Genomic DNA, 18,843 nt, shown 5'->3' on the forward strand with positions numbered 1-18,843 from the left:
AATCTGGTTTTATTGAAATGTAATCTGAAATTTAAAAAGTTGTCACAACCAAGGAAAAGGCCCACATGGAACATAAGTAACCTGAAAACAGAGGAAAACCATAGAAACTATAAACAGCAAACTGATGAAAGCATTAAAACTGGACAGAGGGAAAAGAAAAACATAGAGGAAAAATGGACTCATTTGAAGGATACAATCATTAAGGCCACCAATGACTGCATAAGATTACGGAAGAAGCAAATAAAAAAAACATGGATCACCCAGGACATTCTAGATCTAATAGATGAAAGAAGAAAATACAAAACCTCCCTAAAGGAAGAAAGCAAAGACAAATATAAACATATAAAAAATATGATAAATAGAAAGTGTAAAGAAGCAAAAGAACAATGGGTTACAGAGAAATGTAAAGAAATAGAAGATCTAATAAAGACTGGAAGAATCGATAAAGCTTATAACATTATTATTATTATTCAGGCTTCCATGGAGTCAAAAGACTCATCGTGGGAGGTCCTTCCTAAGAACATACAGTCTGTCAATACTCATCGAGGGGAGGTCCCCCCCCCCCCAAGAAACACAAAGTCTATCATACCACTCCTTAAACTCATTGACCGTTCTCGCTCTCACCACTCCATCAGGCAATGCATTCCACGGTTCAACCATCCTCCACGCAAAGAAACCACTCCTCACCCTCTTGCTCACAGTTTCCTTTCGTAACTTCCAGGGATGGCCTCTTGTCATCACTCCTTCCCACTGTTCAACCAAGCGAAAGAACTCCCCAGTGTTAATCCTGTAACCACCTCTCAATAGTTTAAAAGTCTCAATCATATCACCTCTCCTTCTTCTATCCACCAAACTCTGAAGTCCACATTCCCTCAGCCGATCCTCATAACTATCCTTGTACAGTCCTGAAACCATCTTTGTCATCCGTCTTTGTATCCTTTCCACAGTTAATTTATCCCCTTCAAATCCTGGGGACCAAATCTGAGAACAATAGTCCAAGTGTGGTCTGATCAGGGTTTTATACAACGGAATGATAACCCTCTTATCTCTGCAGGTCAGTGTCCTTCTCATAATTGCAGCAATCCTCTGTGTTACCTTCACCACCTTTGCAATATGTCCCCTAAACTTCAGGTTTCTATCAATCATCAACCCCAGATCTCTTGTCTCCCCTATTTCCTCCAGTATAACTCCTCCCATAGAGTATACAGCATCCCAATGATGTTTCCCTAACCTCAAGACCTTACATTTTGCTGCATTAAACTGACACCCCCATTCATTTGCCCATCTATCTAGCTTATTCAAATCCTCTTGCAGGGCTACCACATCTGCACTATTACTAATATTCCTTCCCAGCTTCGCATCATCCACAAACAACTGAATATCCCCTTGCAATGTCATTGATATAAAGGTTAAACAATATAGATCCTAGTACTGAGCCCTGTGGGACCCCATTTGTAACCCTCTGCCTCCTTGAAACTGTTTCACCATACACAACTCTCTGATACCTATCAGACAGCCAATCCTGAATCCAGTTGACCAATCTGACATCCAGACCCATTTGCTGCAACTTAAATATCAGCTTATCATGTGGTACCCTGTCAAATGCCTTTGCTAAGTCTAAGAAAATTGCAGTATATGCCTTTCCCTCATCTAATGTTCTTGTAACTTTATTATAGTTACAAGAACTAAAGGCTAGCATATTGCTAAAACAAGAGCGCCCTTTCACAAATCCATGTTGACTCTCACAGATAACATTACCCTCATCTGCCCAATGCTGTATACGGTCCCTCACTACTTTCTCCAAGATCTTAACTACTGATGACACACAGACTGGCCTATAATTAGACACTTCCAGTCTGTTACCACCCTTATGCAATGGCACTATCTTAGCTTCCTTCCATTCCCTGGGCACCTTTGCCGAAGCCAGACTTTCATTGAAAAGCCTTTTATAATTTTCATTGAAAATTATAAAAGGAATAAGCCAACAAAACAAGACACGAAGTACAATTATCAAAAATAAACAGAGGAACATACTTATAGATAAGGAAGAAATTTCGGAAAGATGGAAGGAGTACTTAGAAGATCTATATAGTGGAAAAGATCTAGATGCCAAGGCTATAGAAGATGAATCAAGACTTGATGTGGAAGAAATTGGTCCAACTATATTAAAAGATGAATTTGAATGGGCACTGAATGAATTGTCAGCCAACAAGGCACCAGGCACTGATAACATCCCCTCAGAATTAATAAAATACTCAGGAAACATAATTAAGTCATACCTTTTCAAGATCATAAAGGATATTTATGAAACAGGGATCATCCCCAAAGATTTTACACAATGCTCTATCATACCCATTCCTAAAGTAAATAATGCAAACAAGTGTGAAAATCATCGAACAATAAGCTTAATATCACATGCTTCAAAAATACTACTCAAAATTATACAAAAAAGACTATCAAAGAAGGTTGAAGAATATGTTGGCAATGACCAGTTTGGATTCAGGAAACAGCAGGGGACAAGAGAAGCAATCCTAGCTCTAAGAACAGTTATTGAAAGATTGGAGAAGAATCAAAATACTCTGATAGTATTTCTTGACTTGGAGAAAGCCTTCGATAGTATTGACTGGAATCAAATGTTTCACTCCTAAAAACAATAAAGGTAGATTGGAGAGATAGAAGGCTCATATTTAATCTTTACAAGCATCAAGAAGCCCTAATAGAAGCAGCCAGCAATACAACAAAAACTGCAATAGCAAAAATACGTAGAGGTGTAAGACAGGGGTGCTCTCTTTCACCCATATTGTTTAATCTGTACATTGAAGATGCAATAAATAAACTGAAAGAACTAATAGAAACCGGAACTAAGATAAATAGAATTGATATTAACTGGCTACGGTTTGTGGATGATATAGCAGTTTTAGCTGATAACGAAAACAAACTGAAAGCCACTCTAACAAAGATGAAAGAAATCTTCACACAGTACAGTCTAAAAACTAATTATAAGAAAACAAAATTATTAATTACAAGTAAAGCAAATCCAATGAAAATAAACCTGGAAATAAATAATAACGTACTACAACAGGTATCCTCTTTTAAATATCTTGGAAGTCTTATCACAGAAGATGGAAGAAACCAATCAGATATTAAAGCACGAATAATCCTAGCCAAAAAAGCATTCTATAACAGAAGAAACATTTTTAGCAGTAAAGGACTTAGCATCCAGCTCAAAAAAAGGCTAGTGAAAACATACATATGGAGCATTGCATTATATGGTTGTGAGGTCGCCTGGACTCTAACAAACACGAAAAAGTTGGAGGCATTTGAAATTTGATGCTGGAGAAAGATGATGAAAATTAGTTGGACAGAAAAGTAACGAAGTTCTGAATATAGTTCATGAAGAACGGTCATTAATGAAACACATCAATAAGAGAAGAAAAAGCCTAATTGGACACCATTTGAGGCATGGGGGACTGATTACAGAAATAATGGAGGGGACTGTAGAAGGAAAGAGGCCACAAGGCAGACCAAGAATTTCATATATAAATAACATAATGATGCTAACTGGTGCTAAGAGTTATGAAGAGATAAAAAGGAAGTCACAAGACAGGATGCTGTGATGTGCTGCTATATTTACCAATTTTCAGATTGATGCACCAAAGAAGAAGAATATCAACTGATCATCTCTGTTAGGTGGTCACTTAATAACAAACCACAGCTAGCAGTTGCTAATCTGTTGAAGTGACTAGTTTGTAGTGGGAAACAGAAAATGTGTGTGGATACATATGTAAATTACTGTAAGCATTCCAAATATTCATAACAAACACACCTGCACAGTTCCAAAGATAAGCTATTATCAAATTCCTGATATGTATCCTCAAAATAGTGGTAGTATGTAGGATACTACGATGGTACTACACAAAAAGTTAACATTATTATTAACTCCCTATCAACAATTTTCTTTAAAATGAATTGTTATCTGTTAGAACACGAACATTGTCAGATTTGATATTTTAGTCTTAACTAAAGCGCTTCTAACTGCATTAAATCACCTAGATCTTGGTAATCCTCTGGGTCTTTTCCCTGCCATCCAGACATTCAAACACCTGCTTTGCTAATCTTTCTTCTACCATCCCATTCAAGTGGTGCCTCCATAACGCAATTGGAAGAACAGCACCCATTGATTGAAAAAAGACCTGGGTTAGATTCTCGTCATGATGAGTGGAATCCTTACATGGGTTTTTCAATTGAAGACAAGTTGGCCGATCTCGTACGGAGGGGGCAAGGTTTTTCCTCCCAGAACTCAGGTTTTTCATCTCACATAAAGACAAATCGGCCTTCAGAACACACGCAATTTACAGCCAAAAATACTGCTGTTGGCAATGATGGGTGGTAGATGACATTGATGATAGTAGTGGCGTAGTAGGAGAATTAAGTAATAGTGGAGAGGGTGAGATGTATTTAGATAAATAGAGAGAGTGCCATCTCACAACGAGTCCTTGGATTCCGTGCAGGTGTCACATAATAATAATAATATACCCTCAGATTAGCTCTACTGGAATGTTCCTGAATGCTAATAATGTCAAGTTCCTTCACTCTCTCTCTATCTTGTCTCAAATCTTTGATCAACTACTTTATTTCAAACCCAACTCTCTGAACCCTTAAGTTAAAGTGGATTTAAATGTGGTGATACAGCCAATTTAGTGCATTGACTAATTTCCCTTATTCCAAAAATTTATTCAGCTGACCATTAGTTTTGACATTCTGTTATCTATTTCTATATTTTCATACCAAATTTATCACATCAGTTATTCAATTTAGTTAAAGAATTCTGAAACCTTGTACTGGATTCATTTAGGAGTACATCATCTACAGAAAGTAAACAGCTGAGACTGATATCTCCAATTTTAATATCAGGCCTAATGCCCACATTCTTTCATAATGATTCATACAGATGATATCAGCTTTATGAAATTGAACAAATGAAACTGAAACTTGTAAAATCACACCTAATTTTACATCATCCTCCTCTATCCCCCAATTTTAACTGCTGACTTATAACTCAGACACAAGACTATGTATTGTTATATATATAACGTCTCATTGTGAAAACAGAACAGGGTATAATTGTAGCATCTTGAAGCTTTCCTCCTAGCACCTTGTCACACATTTTTTCCAGATCAACAAAACCTAAATATCCTTGGTATATTTATAATTTCTCAACTCTTTGTCCTAAAGTGAAAATCTGATCCTGATACCCTCCATGTGGTCTGAACCGAGCTTCTCTTTTCTACAGGTTTTCTTGATTTCAAGTATATTAAAATTATCTTCAATTATCATGTTAAATCTCGCCTTATTAATACTTTATGTTTAATGACAATTGAAATAAAATTATTGAAAGAAACAGAATTCTATATACTATTCCACATGGAAACCAAAAAGTAATATATTCCATATACTACTTTTTTGGTATCTGTTCATCAGCCACTCTTTTATCTGTATCACCAGTTTCCTATCCATCCCCATTTGCTGCAGTATGTGTCACAGAATTCTATGTGGTATTCTGTCAAAATCCAGCAGTATCATCATGTAGCCATTTCCTTTATTCAACTCAGCTGTCACTATAAAAAGTTAGTAGACTACTAAGGAATGACTGACCCTTCACAAAATCATGCTGCCCCTCATAGAGTATCATATTGTTATCCACCCATTCAATTCTCTTTTTGACCAACTTTTCCAATACTTTTTAGCACACATTCCTGAGATACTAATTAGTCTATAATTTCCTACTACAGACTTAGATCCTGCTTCTGCTCTCGTGGGACTTTGCCAGAGCCGAGACTTAAATTCAATGTCCTAGTTAAAGGTATTGCCAGTTCCCCTGTACATTCTCTTAAAATGCAAGCTGATATCCCATCCAATCTCACAGCTGTATTTGCATTCAGATTCTGCAATATCCTAATAACCTCCGATTCATCCTCCTCTGTTCCCACATTAGTTTCTATCCCATATCTCACAGCATTAACCTCACTTGGATAATATATGTTCTATGCCCTTGCAAAATGGCCACTGTAGCTCAACTACTGCATCTGCCTCTGTCATCTCTCTCTCTCCTATCTGAACTCACTAAAGTTATCTTTTCATAGTCATTCTTTCTCCTACTTCCCACATAACAAAAACATTCTTCGGCTAATTTCTTCTGATAATCTGATTTTGCCTTCCTTACCATGCTGGTCACCTTTCTTCTTATATATCCTCCATAACTTTTTTTTTTTGCAGCTCATGCTTAATGATCCAATTCATCCATCTAACTTCTACCCAATTTACCCTCCTGACATTGGGTATACAATGTGATACTGCTTTCTGATACCCCTTCTGTTGCAGATCTTTATGCCATAATACTGCTTCAAGCTGTCTCCTAAGTGTATCATAATTGCCTGCCTTGTAGTTTCACATATACCTCTTCATAACTGGAATTTCCACATGTTTTGCTACTCCCAAGTCAAGACCACATGATCACTTTCCTCAACTGGAGGCAATGCAACCACCATACTTATGGCCAAGTCTTCTGATCCTATAACAAGATGATCCAACACTTTCATACCCTGAGTCTCTCCCCCCCCCTCACATTCTGTTTCAAGTAATTATCTCTTAGTAAGTGTATAAATTCCATTTCCCTCCTGCAATACAATCTTTCCTACTTCCAATCTATGTATCTGAAGTTGAGATCCCTGTCCCCCATAGTAACTACTCGACTTGCACTCAATGTACTAATCTGCTGATGCATGTCTTCTACATTATCCCTGGCACACCCAGGTCTATAGCAGCAACTAATTTAATTTTGCCCTATTGGCCTTGATCTCACACTACATTGACTGAAAAGAACTGCCATCTGCCTAACTGACTTCTACTCTTGTTAGCTGCAATTCATCTGCTATCATCAGAAGTACCTTCCCCTGCTTGTCCTGTTTACTTCATCCTTCCTGAAAATACTAAAACCATCACATTCTATCCCTATAATTACATCATCTGCTGTTAATGTCTCACTAATGCCTATAACTTTTGCTGACCATTAACCAATGCCAAAACACTCCTTCCTCTTATTTACCTTCTGAACTGATCCCATGCTGCCTGAAAGACTAGATTTTACATATTTTGTTCATTCACTTCATGGGTGCCTACTCACACATACACACATCTGCATCCACCCTAATTTTAGATTTTCTGACCTTGTGCTTCCACACTCTCAGTGAACAAAGCTCTCTCTAGACACCTAAAACTCCAAATCCATTTTTGGTGCAGTCCAGCATTATACAAATCTTTCTGTCTATCAAACTCAGATTTAGAATTATTTGCACCAGGGTCCCAGTATTCCCTTAATCCAGCATTGGATATTCTTTTGTAATTACTATATTGTTTTATTTCTCTTTTTACAGATACATAGGCACTATGAGAGCTCTACTCAAATCATCTGAAATTCAAACTTCTAAATTATGTAAAGTGCAGCCACTTTAGAACTATTATATATCTCTATCTGAGCATTTCTGGTTGAATATAATCTATTCCAGGTACCTTTCCATATTGTAGGTTTTACAAAGCTTTTTTTTATATCTCAAATATTGATATATACTCCTAACTCAATTTCTCTTGAATATTTTCTACTGCTTGTTTCATTTGATGGTTTTAAAATAATTATTCCAAACATCCAGAATACTTTTTATTAAATTGCAAAATTTTTTGCTTATGATATTTATCATCTATATTCTTAAAGTCTTTCCATGATTTTTGTTTGGCTATTTTTATCATAAGTCCACCATGTAGTTCTGATTTTTCTATCTTTCCAGACAACTTCACTATATGCCTCTCTGGCTGACTCAATGTTTCCCCCCCCCCTGTATCTGCAAATGAGTCTCATATGTTTGGTTTTTGTTTCTAAACTCTTTAATATTTGTATATTTGAGACCACAGCTTACTTCTGAAAGCTTCTCACCTTTTATTATTTTTGAAACTTTACTTTTCAATATGATATTCAATTGTATATCCTGCTCAAAACAAAATGGTGATCACTTTCTATTTCTGATATTGCTATCAAATGTCTTGTGTCCTGAACCAGAGAGAAGATATTGCTATCAACAATTATATAAGAAACAAGACTCCTTATTTCTTGTGTATAATAAATTTAGTTTAATCCTTTATCCAAGTGTATGCAAACAAAGTTTGCGCCTGAAGTATCTTCAGGACTGAAGCAACTCATAGTAAAGGTGGACCAAGCTCTCATCACTCCCTGTCTCAGTATCTCCCATAATGCAAAGCACATCTCCTCGCAGACATGTATAATGCTATGCATTAAGGGAAGGGCCACTACCCAGACCAGTTTCGACCTTTATTCAGGTCTTGTCAGTGGGAGCCAGACCCAGAATTGGTGATACTAAGGTAGAAGCAATGGAGAGGTTATATTTATTTATCACCTCAGTCCTGAAGATACTTCAGGTGCAAACTTTGTTTGCATACACTTGGATAAAGAATTAAACTAAATTTATTATAGTCTAACCAAGTGGAAAATAAACTTCCAACTTATTTCTTGTGTCTTATCTCCATGTGGATTTGTGCACATCTTTATGTTGGAACATGGTGTTAGGACTACTTCACATCCTGACTAGAAATCCAGAAGGTACTTGCCATTATTATTAGTGTTACCCTTTTCTCCAAATTTTCACAAAACATTTCTATATGCCTAATGGGATTCATTTCCTGCTGTTTAGATCTCCAACAAGGACCACTATTTTCATTTTCTTTATGTCAGCAGCCTGCTCTAATGACTTGAAAAATTCCTCCACTTCTTCCTTGGAAGCACCTTCTTTACGATACCATAGGCACAAATAAATCACATTGCTAAATTCCCCACTCTGATGTTTGCTCATCACTCTACTTGATATTACCTGCCATCCTCATAGCAAGGAATTTTGTAATTGTTATTTAGAAGAACCTCACCTGTTTTTGCTTTGTTTTCATAATGCTAATTATATAATGACATGATATTTATTATGATGGTGCCTATCTTGAATTCTACTGATGTTGAGTTGGAGTTTGTTCTAGTGTAGCTAACTTTTCTCCATTTGTCCTGGAAATTATGAAATAATATGGATTGAAGCTTTTACCATAAAATTAATTAAAGAATAAAGCAGAAGTTTTATTAAGAAGTGTACATACATACAATCTGTTAAGAGCAATTGATATGTTATATTTATGTACTTCTTACAGGAATTTCTTTGATAAAGCCAAGTAACTGTTGATAACTCATCTCAATAGTGACTGCAAGAGAAGAAACTATTTTAATATATGTGTCTTTGTTATGCAATGAAAGAAATGTTATTTCTTCATATTGCATTGAAGTACTAAGAGGTCACAACTTTGTCTCTTCAGTTAAATTCTCTCATGTTAAAAGAAGAATTTGTTCAATTCAATTGAGCTCAATGCACAGATTTATTTATTATATGGATTGAATGAAAATGTGTAAGATTGAATTATTAATTCCCAGTTTAATGACTTTTGTATATGTTTAGTGAGTGAGTATATAATTATTGTAAATAATATTTGATTGATTAAATTATTTATACAGATACATCATCTCATCTTCCTTTTACCCTCTTTTACCTTGCGGTGTCGAGGGTTTATTAATCATCGGACCTCAAACCGTTCACAGGATAAGGTGGTCAAGCCCTACGCCCCAGTATATCCTATGTCCGTAGTGTTGAGTTCTCAAGGCTGGTTTGCCTGCTTTTCAGGATGAAAATCCCCAGGATAAACTGGGGGGAAAAAACCCTACTGTCCATGCCAAGACCGGCTAACTTAGCTATGGCAGAGGAAGATCCTTCAGCTTCTCACATCTCTGACGGGAATCAAACCTAGGACACTCCTTCCAAAAGCATATGGTTGTGAAGTGCACAGCCACTAGGCTAACTGCGCGGACTATACGGATACCTAGAGTAATATTATTCTGACTTCAGCTGCCATAATTAAGATAAGGTTTCTTTGTACTGAATGAGTCTGAAATCATAACAACATTTCCTATGGACAAACTTGTGTTTCAGCATTTTAAAAAACAAATAGAAAACATTGTCATTCTTATTATTTTACACATGCCTCTGTTGCCAAAACCTTTTCAGTGATTGAAAAATTGCAGGAGGAGATCATCTGTAAAGACAGTGAAATGTTACTTTTACACCAGCAAGTCAGTGAAGTCGAAGGAAGAGTGTATAATATTTAGAAAATAAGTTTAGGGGCAGAAGAAAGATTACATTCAGTTATTAACATGGAGGAGATTAAAAGCGATTGAATAAAGATGCTGTTCTAACCTGTCCTGTGTGCTTCAAGTACCTTTCTTTTCTCAGGCACATATAAATGTACAGTTTACCAATGGTGTAATTTTCATGTTTTTAAAAATTATATAAAATGATAAAATATTTTAACTATTTATTATCATACCTATTTCCAAAACCTTTTCAGTGAGTCAGCAAACTTAAAGCATGTAACTTTCAAACAACATGTTCATTTGCAGAAGAGAGGAAGTAAATGATTTTTTCAATGATGTGTTTAAAGAAATTAAACACAGATTACAGAGGGCTTTTGCAACTTATCAAGGATGCTTCAAGTGTTTTTCTTTTTCCATGCACAAGTACATATGAACAGTTTATTGTAATTTTCACAATTTTGAAATTAAAAATAATGTAAAACATTTTAACTTTTCTTGTTACATGTTTAGTAGTAGTGTATGCAAAAGTATTTTTGGATGTAATCCTTTTGTGTTTGGAGTTTTAATAAACAGTCATACTAGTTTTCATTTATCTTTTAAGAAACCATTAAATTCTCTCCTAAAATCCAAAAAAAAAATTAAGCACTCAGAACATATTTAACCAAACTAATTAGGATTAAAAAAAAAAAAAAGTTATTTTTACCATAGGAAAATAACAATGTATACTTTTCTACTGAAAGAGGGGGTGATCAATTTAGAAGGCATATACTTTGCAGTAACTTTGAAAAAGTCACCTTTTAACAAAAAATGAGCTATAGGAAGAAACAAAAAACACACAAACATAACACTACTAAATGGACATATATTCTATCCTTCCTTCATATGTGAGCAGAGGGAAGCAACATACAGAAAAAAAAAGTAAAAACTGCTAACCTCATTCTCTATCCGGCATTCAAAAATTGCATCTCCATCAAAATTCAACTACAAACAAAACTTCTATCCCCCTCCCCAGTTTTGTTTACTTTTCTTAAGCTAGGTTTTCTAAACATAAGTCTCCAATAAAATAAATCTTATTTATTCATGCACATATAATTTTTCATTATCATCTAAACAATGTATTCTATAAGAATAAGTGAACATTTTAGGTTAAAGGGGGACTGTAATATTGCTTACCTAATTGTTACTGAGGGTTTTACAGGGTAATATATGAAAGGAAAGAAGGTATGAAACCATGCAAAAACAGACAAGAAAATTACATAAAAGGAGTGCTTGGTGACAAAGGATTAAGTAATGAAGGAGTTACCAGGTGACAATTACACTGTGGTCACCTTTTGCAGATCAACAAAAACAGCAGCAGTTGCAGTTCATCATTTTTAAACTCAGTCATGTAAAGAAAATATTTAAAAAGTGTTGAGAGGAAGCAACTTAAGAAGTTGGTTAAATGCATTTCAAATTTACAATATGGTAAGCATAATTTTGGAATTAAATGTACTGAATGAGAGGAAATATTTTAATTGGTTCTGGTTACTGTCTGTTACCGATCAAGTATTGTAGTACTTTTGTAATTGAAGAATTATAATTAAATAGCTATACTAGATTTCAATTGGAATCTTTTAAGAAAATCATTAAATCTCCTTTTTCCCTTCTCATCTCCAGTGGAGATACTTATACAGTGATTTATTTGGATTTTGCTAAAGCATTTCATCAGGTACTACATGATGAACTACTGTTGAAATTGAGCAGGATCGGGATGGACAGTCATTTGGTAGCTTCACTGAACGGAACAGTTTACTGATAAGAACAAATGAGTTGTGTATGGAGGTGCAGTGTCTCAAAAAAAGGAAGGTGACAAGTGGAGTGCCATGTGGTTCTGCTCTGGCACCACTGTTTTTTAACTTATATATCAATGACATACTTCATGGTGTGAAAGGAGATATTCAGTTGTTTGCTGACAATGCTAAATTAGGAAGAGCGATGTCAGGAAGTTCTGATGTACTGTTGTCAACACGAGGATTTGAATAGGCTGATGCTTTGAGATGAATGGAGGAATGTCATTTCAATGTTGCTAAGTGTAAACTTATGAACTTTGGCCTGAGAAGATGAAATGAGGTTTACCACAAGGGAGGAACTTTGCTTCAAGAGGTGGAGAAAGCAAGGGATCTGGGCATCTTAGTGGACACACTGCAATGTGTCCACCTGAAATAAAGTTCAGGGGGGTTGGACATACTGTGAAAGTTGTAAGGGTTACCCAAAAAATCATTGCTATAATACAAAGAATGCCGACATGTACGGATAAGGAAGTGATAGTTCCACTCTACACGATGTTAATTAGATCTCATTTGGACTTCTGTGCACAAATCTGAGTACAGAGGCAAATAACTAAGACTGGAATATTGAGTATGAGGAGAAATTGAGGGAGTGGTCTTCATAGCTTGGCAGACAGGAGGAGGAGTAACATGACTGAGACATGTAAGCTGATGAGAGATGTCTGCCAAATAGATACAGAGGAATTATTGCATAGGATAATGGATTATGCAAGAATAAGAGGTCATCCCTAAAAAACTGTACATGGGTCACATGGATAAAGAGGTAAAAAAAATTTTTTTTGCTTAGCAGGTGGTGAATGAGTAGGATGCATTATCAGAGTGGGTGACAAGTGCTCTAATACTGATTCAAATCAAAGTATGATAATTATTGTAGTCTGTGAATGTTAGGCCTCCAAGAATGAGTCTTCGGACTCCATGGAAGCTTGGAAGTAATACTTATTCCTCTTCACTCCATTGGGAGCACAGGGCCTCAAGGAAGTAATACTAACTAATTGTTGATCACCAAAATTAATTCCGTTAAGCTCAACCCACAGAAGTTCTGCTAGCCAACACTATCCACCTTTGGACAAGTCATGGAAAAATTTGGAGAAACTTGAAAGTTTATTTTTACTTGGTTAGACTATAATAAATTTAGTTTAATCCTTTATCCAAGTGTGAGCAAACAAAGTTTGCACCTGAAAATATCTTCAGGACTGGGGTAAGGTAGTATAACACCGGGTAACTCGTAGCAAAGGTGAACCAGGCTAACATCACTCCTATCTCAGTATCTCCCATAATGCAAAACACATCTCCTTGAGGATATGTATGTTATGCATTAAGGGAAGGGCCATTACCCAGACTAGTTTCGACCTTTATTGAGGTCTCTTCAGTGGGAGCCAGGCCCAGAAGTGGAGATACCAGGCAGAAGCAATGGTGAGGTCATCTTTACCTATAGGAGTTGCCAAAAGGTGTGCCATCTTTTTATTAAATTACTCTGGATTTAGAGAAAGATGTTCAAAGTTTATTTTTCACTTGGTTAGACTATAATAAATTTAGTTTAATCCTTTATCCAAGTGTGAGCAAATAAAGTTTACGCCTGAAAATATCTTCAGGACTAGTGGCCCTTCCCTTAATGCATAACATTATACATATCCGCAAGGAGATGTGTTTTGCATTATAGGAGATACTGAGATAGGAGTGATGTTAGCTTGGTCCACCTTTGCTAGGAGTTGCCTGGTGTTGTACTACCTTACCCCAGTCCTGAAGATATTTTCAGGCGCAAACTTTGTTTGCTCACACTTGGATAAAGGATTAAACTAAATTTATTTGGAGAAACTTATGCAGCAACCATTCATATTTTTAAGACATTTCATTCATTTGGTATAGAGGTTTACTTAGCAAAGTAGCATTTTATAATTTTATGATCCATATCATTTTATGAATAGCCAGTTTTCTATCTACCATGTTTCACCATGTATTGTGATGGATGACATCACATTTCTTTGTGAATACTGGAGTATTCCGGATCTTACTTTTGCCTATCTTTTGTCTTCAACATCTAAATGATCTCCTATCACTAATTTCAATTCCTATCCACAATTCTGATAGTACACGTCTTGCATTCTCTAGTGAAGTAACTATATTTTGTGTCAAGTCATGGTTTAAAAAAGGAGGGGGGGGTTAGCTTATCGTATTGAAGAAGAAATTACAACAATACCTTTTCACTCCCAATTTAAAACAAAGTGTATAATCCAAATCTAATACTGTCATTCTTACTTAATTTGCAAATCTCTCTCCCTCTCTTTCAAATTTGTGTTTAAAGTATTTGCTCTCCCTGCCTCTCTTTTTAAATATCAATTCGATTAAAAGTTGCAGAATATGAAGAACTTAATGATATACATATGCAATTATTTCTAAAGTTCTCTCTCTCTGCACACACACACACGTGAATAGACAGAGGAACAATGTCACATTTTCCATCTTCATTTTGGTGTTCTTGATCCACAAAATAAGGCTTCAAATTGGAAGAAGAATGTAATTCAGGTTGGAATGTTGAAAATTTTTCCACTTGATTATACTATAAATTAAAGATGCCAAGAAATATGACTTCTGCATTACTTTAATCTTGCTATCACTTCTGGGTCTGGCTCCCGCTTATGAGACCTCAAGAAAGGTTGAAACCGGTCGGGTTGTGACTCTTCCCATAATGCATAGCATTATACATTCTGTAAGGATATGTGCTTTGCATTATGAGATACTAAGGCAAGTGATGTGAAGTCATTAGCCTCTATATATGAGTTGCCCAGTTGTGAAGTTACTTCACACAAACTTTGTTTGCTTACACTTGAATAAAGGATTAAACTAAGAATGTAATTTCTTGGCATCTTTAATTGCATGACAGTGCAATATCACATATTTCATGTGCAGTATTTCATTGTATTAAAAAAGAAGGAGAAAATGATTCTTTGCCCTCCACCCCAAATACCATCCTGCCATGAGCCTCCCCCAGACTTCAATTTCCTTAAGTTCAACTCAGAATAAAAAGAATCTCATTTTATTACTGCTGTCCAAATAGTGGACAGCAGTAATAAGGTGAAATGTAGTTTACATTGAAGGACTATAAATATATTTTGTTAAATAAAATAAATGTTGTTTGATTTAACAACATGATTACAGTGTAGCACTTTGGAAATGACCTTTGCAAATTATCATTAAATGCATGTGTTTTGTAACACAATCCAAAACCAAATCTTTCCAACCAAAATGCACAGTTGTTCTTTAAATGCACCAGAAACACATCAATGGAAGTACCCATTGAAAAAGCATAAGATAGGATTGGCTTGTTATATACTGTGTGACAGAAAATTAGGTCAGCAAGGAGTAGGGATATCACCAATAGATAACTTGTACATTGTGAACAGAATCAAGAAGCTTTATGACAGTTTGTGGTGCTTCATTGGAAATGTAAGGACAGTACTCTACACTGAGACAGATCTGGAATTTATTCAAGTGAGCAGGCAGTCATATTCAGGAAAAAAGGAGAGTGCAGATGGAAGAAACGGGGGGGGGGGGGATTGGAGACAGGTTACAGATATGATGCAATTGTGCTATTAAGGACTGGAGGTGAATGATAACTCAAAAACTGATATATGGAATTGCTGGAGGAACTCAGAAGTTACCCAAAGCAGAGGAAGAATGAGCAAGGACCTTTTTTTTTAAAAAAAAATAAAGACAGGACTTTATTTTAAATGTTCTGAAACAAACTAGTGTTTTTCTATATAGTTTAGAAGCTTTCAAAATACCCATCACAAAGGAGTAGTTTTGTAAAGTCTTTAAAAGAAAGTACATCACTATATACGGCACTGTTGAGGTCATGTTGTGGTTTGGAGACTGGATGCTCCCTGTATGGGTGACATGTTCAAATGACTACATTTTACTCAAGTTTTCTCTTCACTTTTTGAAAATTAAATATGAAACTACACTTGAATATGTCTCTGCAGTTAAACTAAAAAATAAACTTCCTGACAAAATTCTAAAAAAAGCCTTTCATATTCATTTTACCAACATCCGTGACATCAACAATAACTTAAATGACGTGCATCATCACTTTCTGTCATCCAAACCCGATGTTCTGTTTCTAACTGAACCTCAAATTTCTGCTTCCTCAATTATAATTGGGGAAGAGAAGCTATCACCTGCATTGAGTATCAATATTCATCAAGAGACAGTCAATGCAGGTGATAGCTTCTCTTCCCCAATTATAAAGCACACAGATAACATTCTAGTGCTACTGAACTGAAACATGAAATGTTTAATGTTAATAACATTAAATTGAAACAACCAAATGATAAATATTTCAAAATCAAAATACCATGTTAAACAATCAAAAAATCATAATCATAAAGTTGCAAGCCTTTAATTCTATAGTTATTTAATATTTCTAGGTTAAATCAGTATCCAATATAACTAATATTTTAATTAAATAGCAACCTCTTATAAACATTAGTTCATATCACACATATTTTGACTGTACATATTTCCCATTCATAATTCATGCTTTTTCATAACACCTTCCTTTCACAGCTAATCCTCTTGAAACAGAAAAATCTATTCTGGCTATGAATGCAGTTGACCAACTTCTTTTGGTCATAGAAATTAATCTTTACATGCATAAAATAGAAAGTACTTTTATATAGATCAACATCAATTATACTATTACCAACTTCTTTTGGTAATAGAAATTAATATTTACATGCAGAAAATAGAAAGCACTTTTATATAGATCAACATCAATTATACTATTACCAACTTCTTTTGGTAATAGAAATTAATATTTACATGCAGAAAATAGAAAGCACTTTTATATAGATCAACATCAATTATACTATTACCAACTTCTTTTGGTAATAGAAATTAATATTTACATGCAGAAAATAGAAAGCACTTTTATATAGATCAACATCAATTATACTATGTATGTATATATATATATATATGTACATGCAACCATTGAAAATGCTTGACTATTTATTATATTCATTGACTTATGCTTGCCAAGTTTTTAATATCTTAACATTAATATATTATTAATAATTTAGTATATTAATACTTAATTTTTAATATTTTGTTTATTTCAAACTAAGGTGTCATTCATTTTGATCCATAACAAAATAGCTTGCACACTTAAGTGCTTACCATGTTATCAATATCTATTTGTCTTTGTTGTCTTTGTCTGTTTATAGCTGATGATGGCATATGTCCAAACTGAGACTGTAAGGGATATTTAGGTTTTAACCGGTTTTGCTGTGAAACAATTTTTTTCAAAAGGCGTTGGTTTTCTTGATCAATTTTACGAACGTCATCATTTGAGAATGACATATTCTTTCTCTTGCCTTTCGATGATGGGGGTGTTGGGCAATGTCTTTCTGTTGCAGTTTGTTCCTTTTGAACTTCTAATCGTTTCACTGCTTCTACCAGAACATTGATACCTACTTGATTGCCTTCTGCCGTTTGAGGTGAATTTGTGTCTGAAAATGATACATCCTCCATTCTTCCAATACAATCTGAATGATTTTTCTGTGTTTCACTATAGCCAACTGTCATTGGTACCTGACTGGAACATGTTGCCTTACAATCTGCACAATGTCCTTGTGGTAAAGGACTATCACAGCAATAAGGGGAATGTAATGGTGTAACATCTGTAATAGATTCCGATTCTGACAGTTCATCTAATGAATTATCTGAAGTTAGCGCATCAGAATCAGTCATTGACACACTGGATGATAAGGAATCTCCACAACTGTTATCATCTCCTTTTTCGACTCCTCCAGCCACATTCTGTTCATTTATTACACTGGAATTACATTCAGAGGTATCCTCATCTTTCGAATGAAAACTCATGCCATTGTTCACAACATCCATCCCTACTGTGCGTAGAGCAAGATGAAATTAAGTTTCCGTTCAGTATTTTGACATCATTTCGCCCAACACATCCGCCTAGTCGTGCACTGCTTATTCTTTAAGCTTAAGTAGTTTTAGATAAATACATATTAAAATTTGTACAGTGATACAACACTAACTAAGCGAAAATATAAATGGTTAAATAAAGTGGTCACTTCATATCCAAATATATACGTATATATTTGGACCGGTGTTTTCTTGGAAATTATCACAGACATACACTGTACATAAAACCAACCGTATCAGTTGTTACACAGCTATTTACTTCCATATTCTCGAACTTAATGTTTAAGAATCATAACACTAGCTTTCCAAGATGCCAAAAGAAAACTAATATTCAATAAAATATTAACGTCAATAAGAAATTTCTAGAATACGTCTTTCGAAACATAACTAATACGACATACTACGCTAATAACAAACCACATCTAGCGACCTCTACGAAATTAAAGTTTAATATGCTAAACTCCAGTAATACGAATTGGCTCGTATGCTGCGCGACATGTATTACAAATGCAAACACATTAGATTTTGCAAAATGAATAATCATAATCAGCCATTTTCTGTCCTCTGCAGGAAGGCCTCCCCAAAAGACCTCAATTCAGTCCTATCTTGAGCTTATCTATGCTACTGAATTTCAGCCATCTCTTTAATTTCATACTTCCACAGTCTATAATCTTCCTGCAGCTCTCTTTCCATCTCTGGGATATATTCAGATATCATCGTTGTCCATTTTGAGTGTTACTTATTGAAATATAACCTGCTAATTGCCATTTGGATCTTTTAATGGCTGTTAAAATGTCTCTCACCCTAGTCTGAGCTCGGACC

General features: G+C 35.2%; 1 protein-coding gene across 1 annotated transcript in view; it reads right to left on the reverse strand.

Annotated features, from left to right (window-relative positions):
* LOC150105692 (cilia- and flagella-associated protein 97-like) overlaps window positions 1–18,405 on the reverse strand; it is a 31,396-nt gene extending 12,991 nt beyond the window's left edge. Inside the window, exon 1 of the mRNA XM_090394531.1 lies at window positions 17,251–18,405. Coding sequence (XP_090250657.1) covers window positions 17,251–17,976 — 726 coding nt within the window. The 5' untranslated portion in view covers window positions 17,977–18,405. The remainder of the gene's footprint in view (window positions 1–17,250) is intronic.
* Window positions 18,406–18,843: the final 438 nt, after the last annotated feature.

Source organism: Typopeltis vanoorti, chromosome 6, assembly GCF_054136105.1.
Source record: "Typopeltis vanoorti isolate ZY-2024b chromosome 6, IOZ_Tvanoo_1.0, whole genome shotgun sequence".
Taxonomy (NCBI): domain Eukaryota; kingdom Metazoa; phylum Arthropoda; class Arachnida; order Uropygi; family Thelyphonidae; genus Typopeltis; species Typopeltis vanoorti.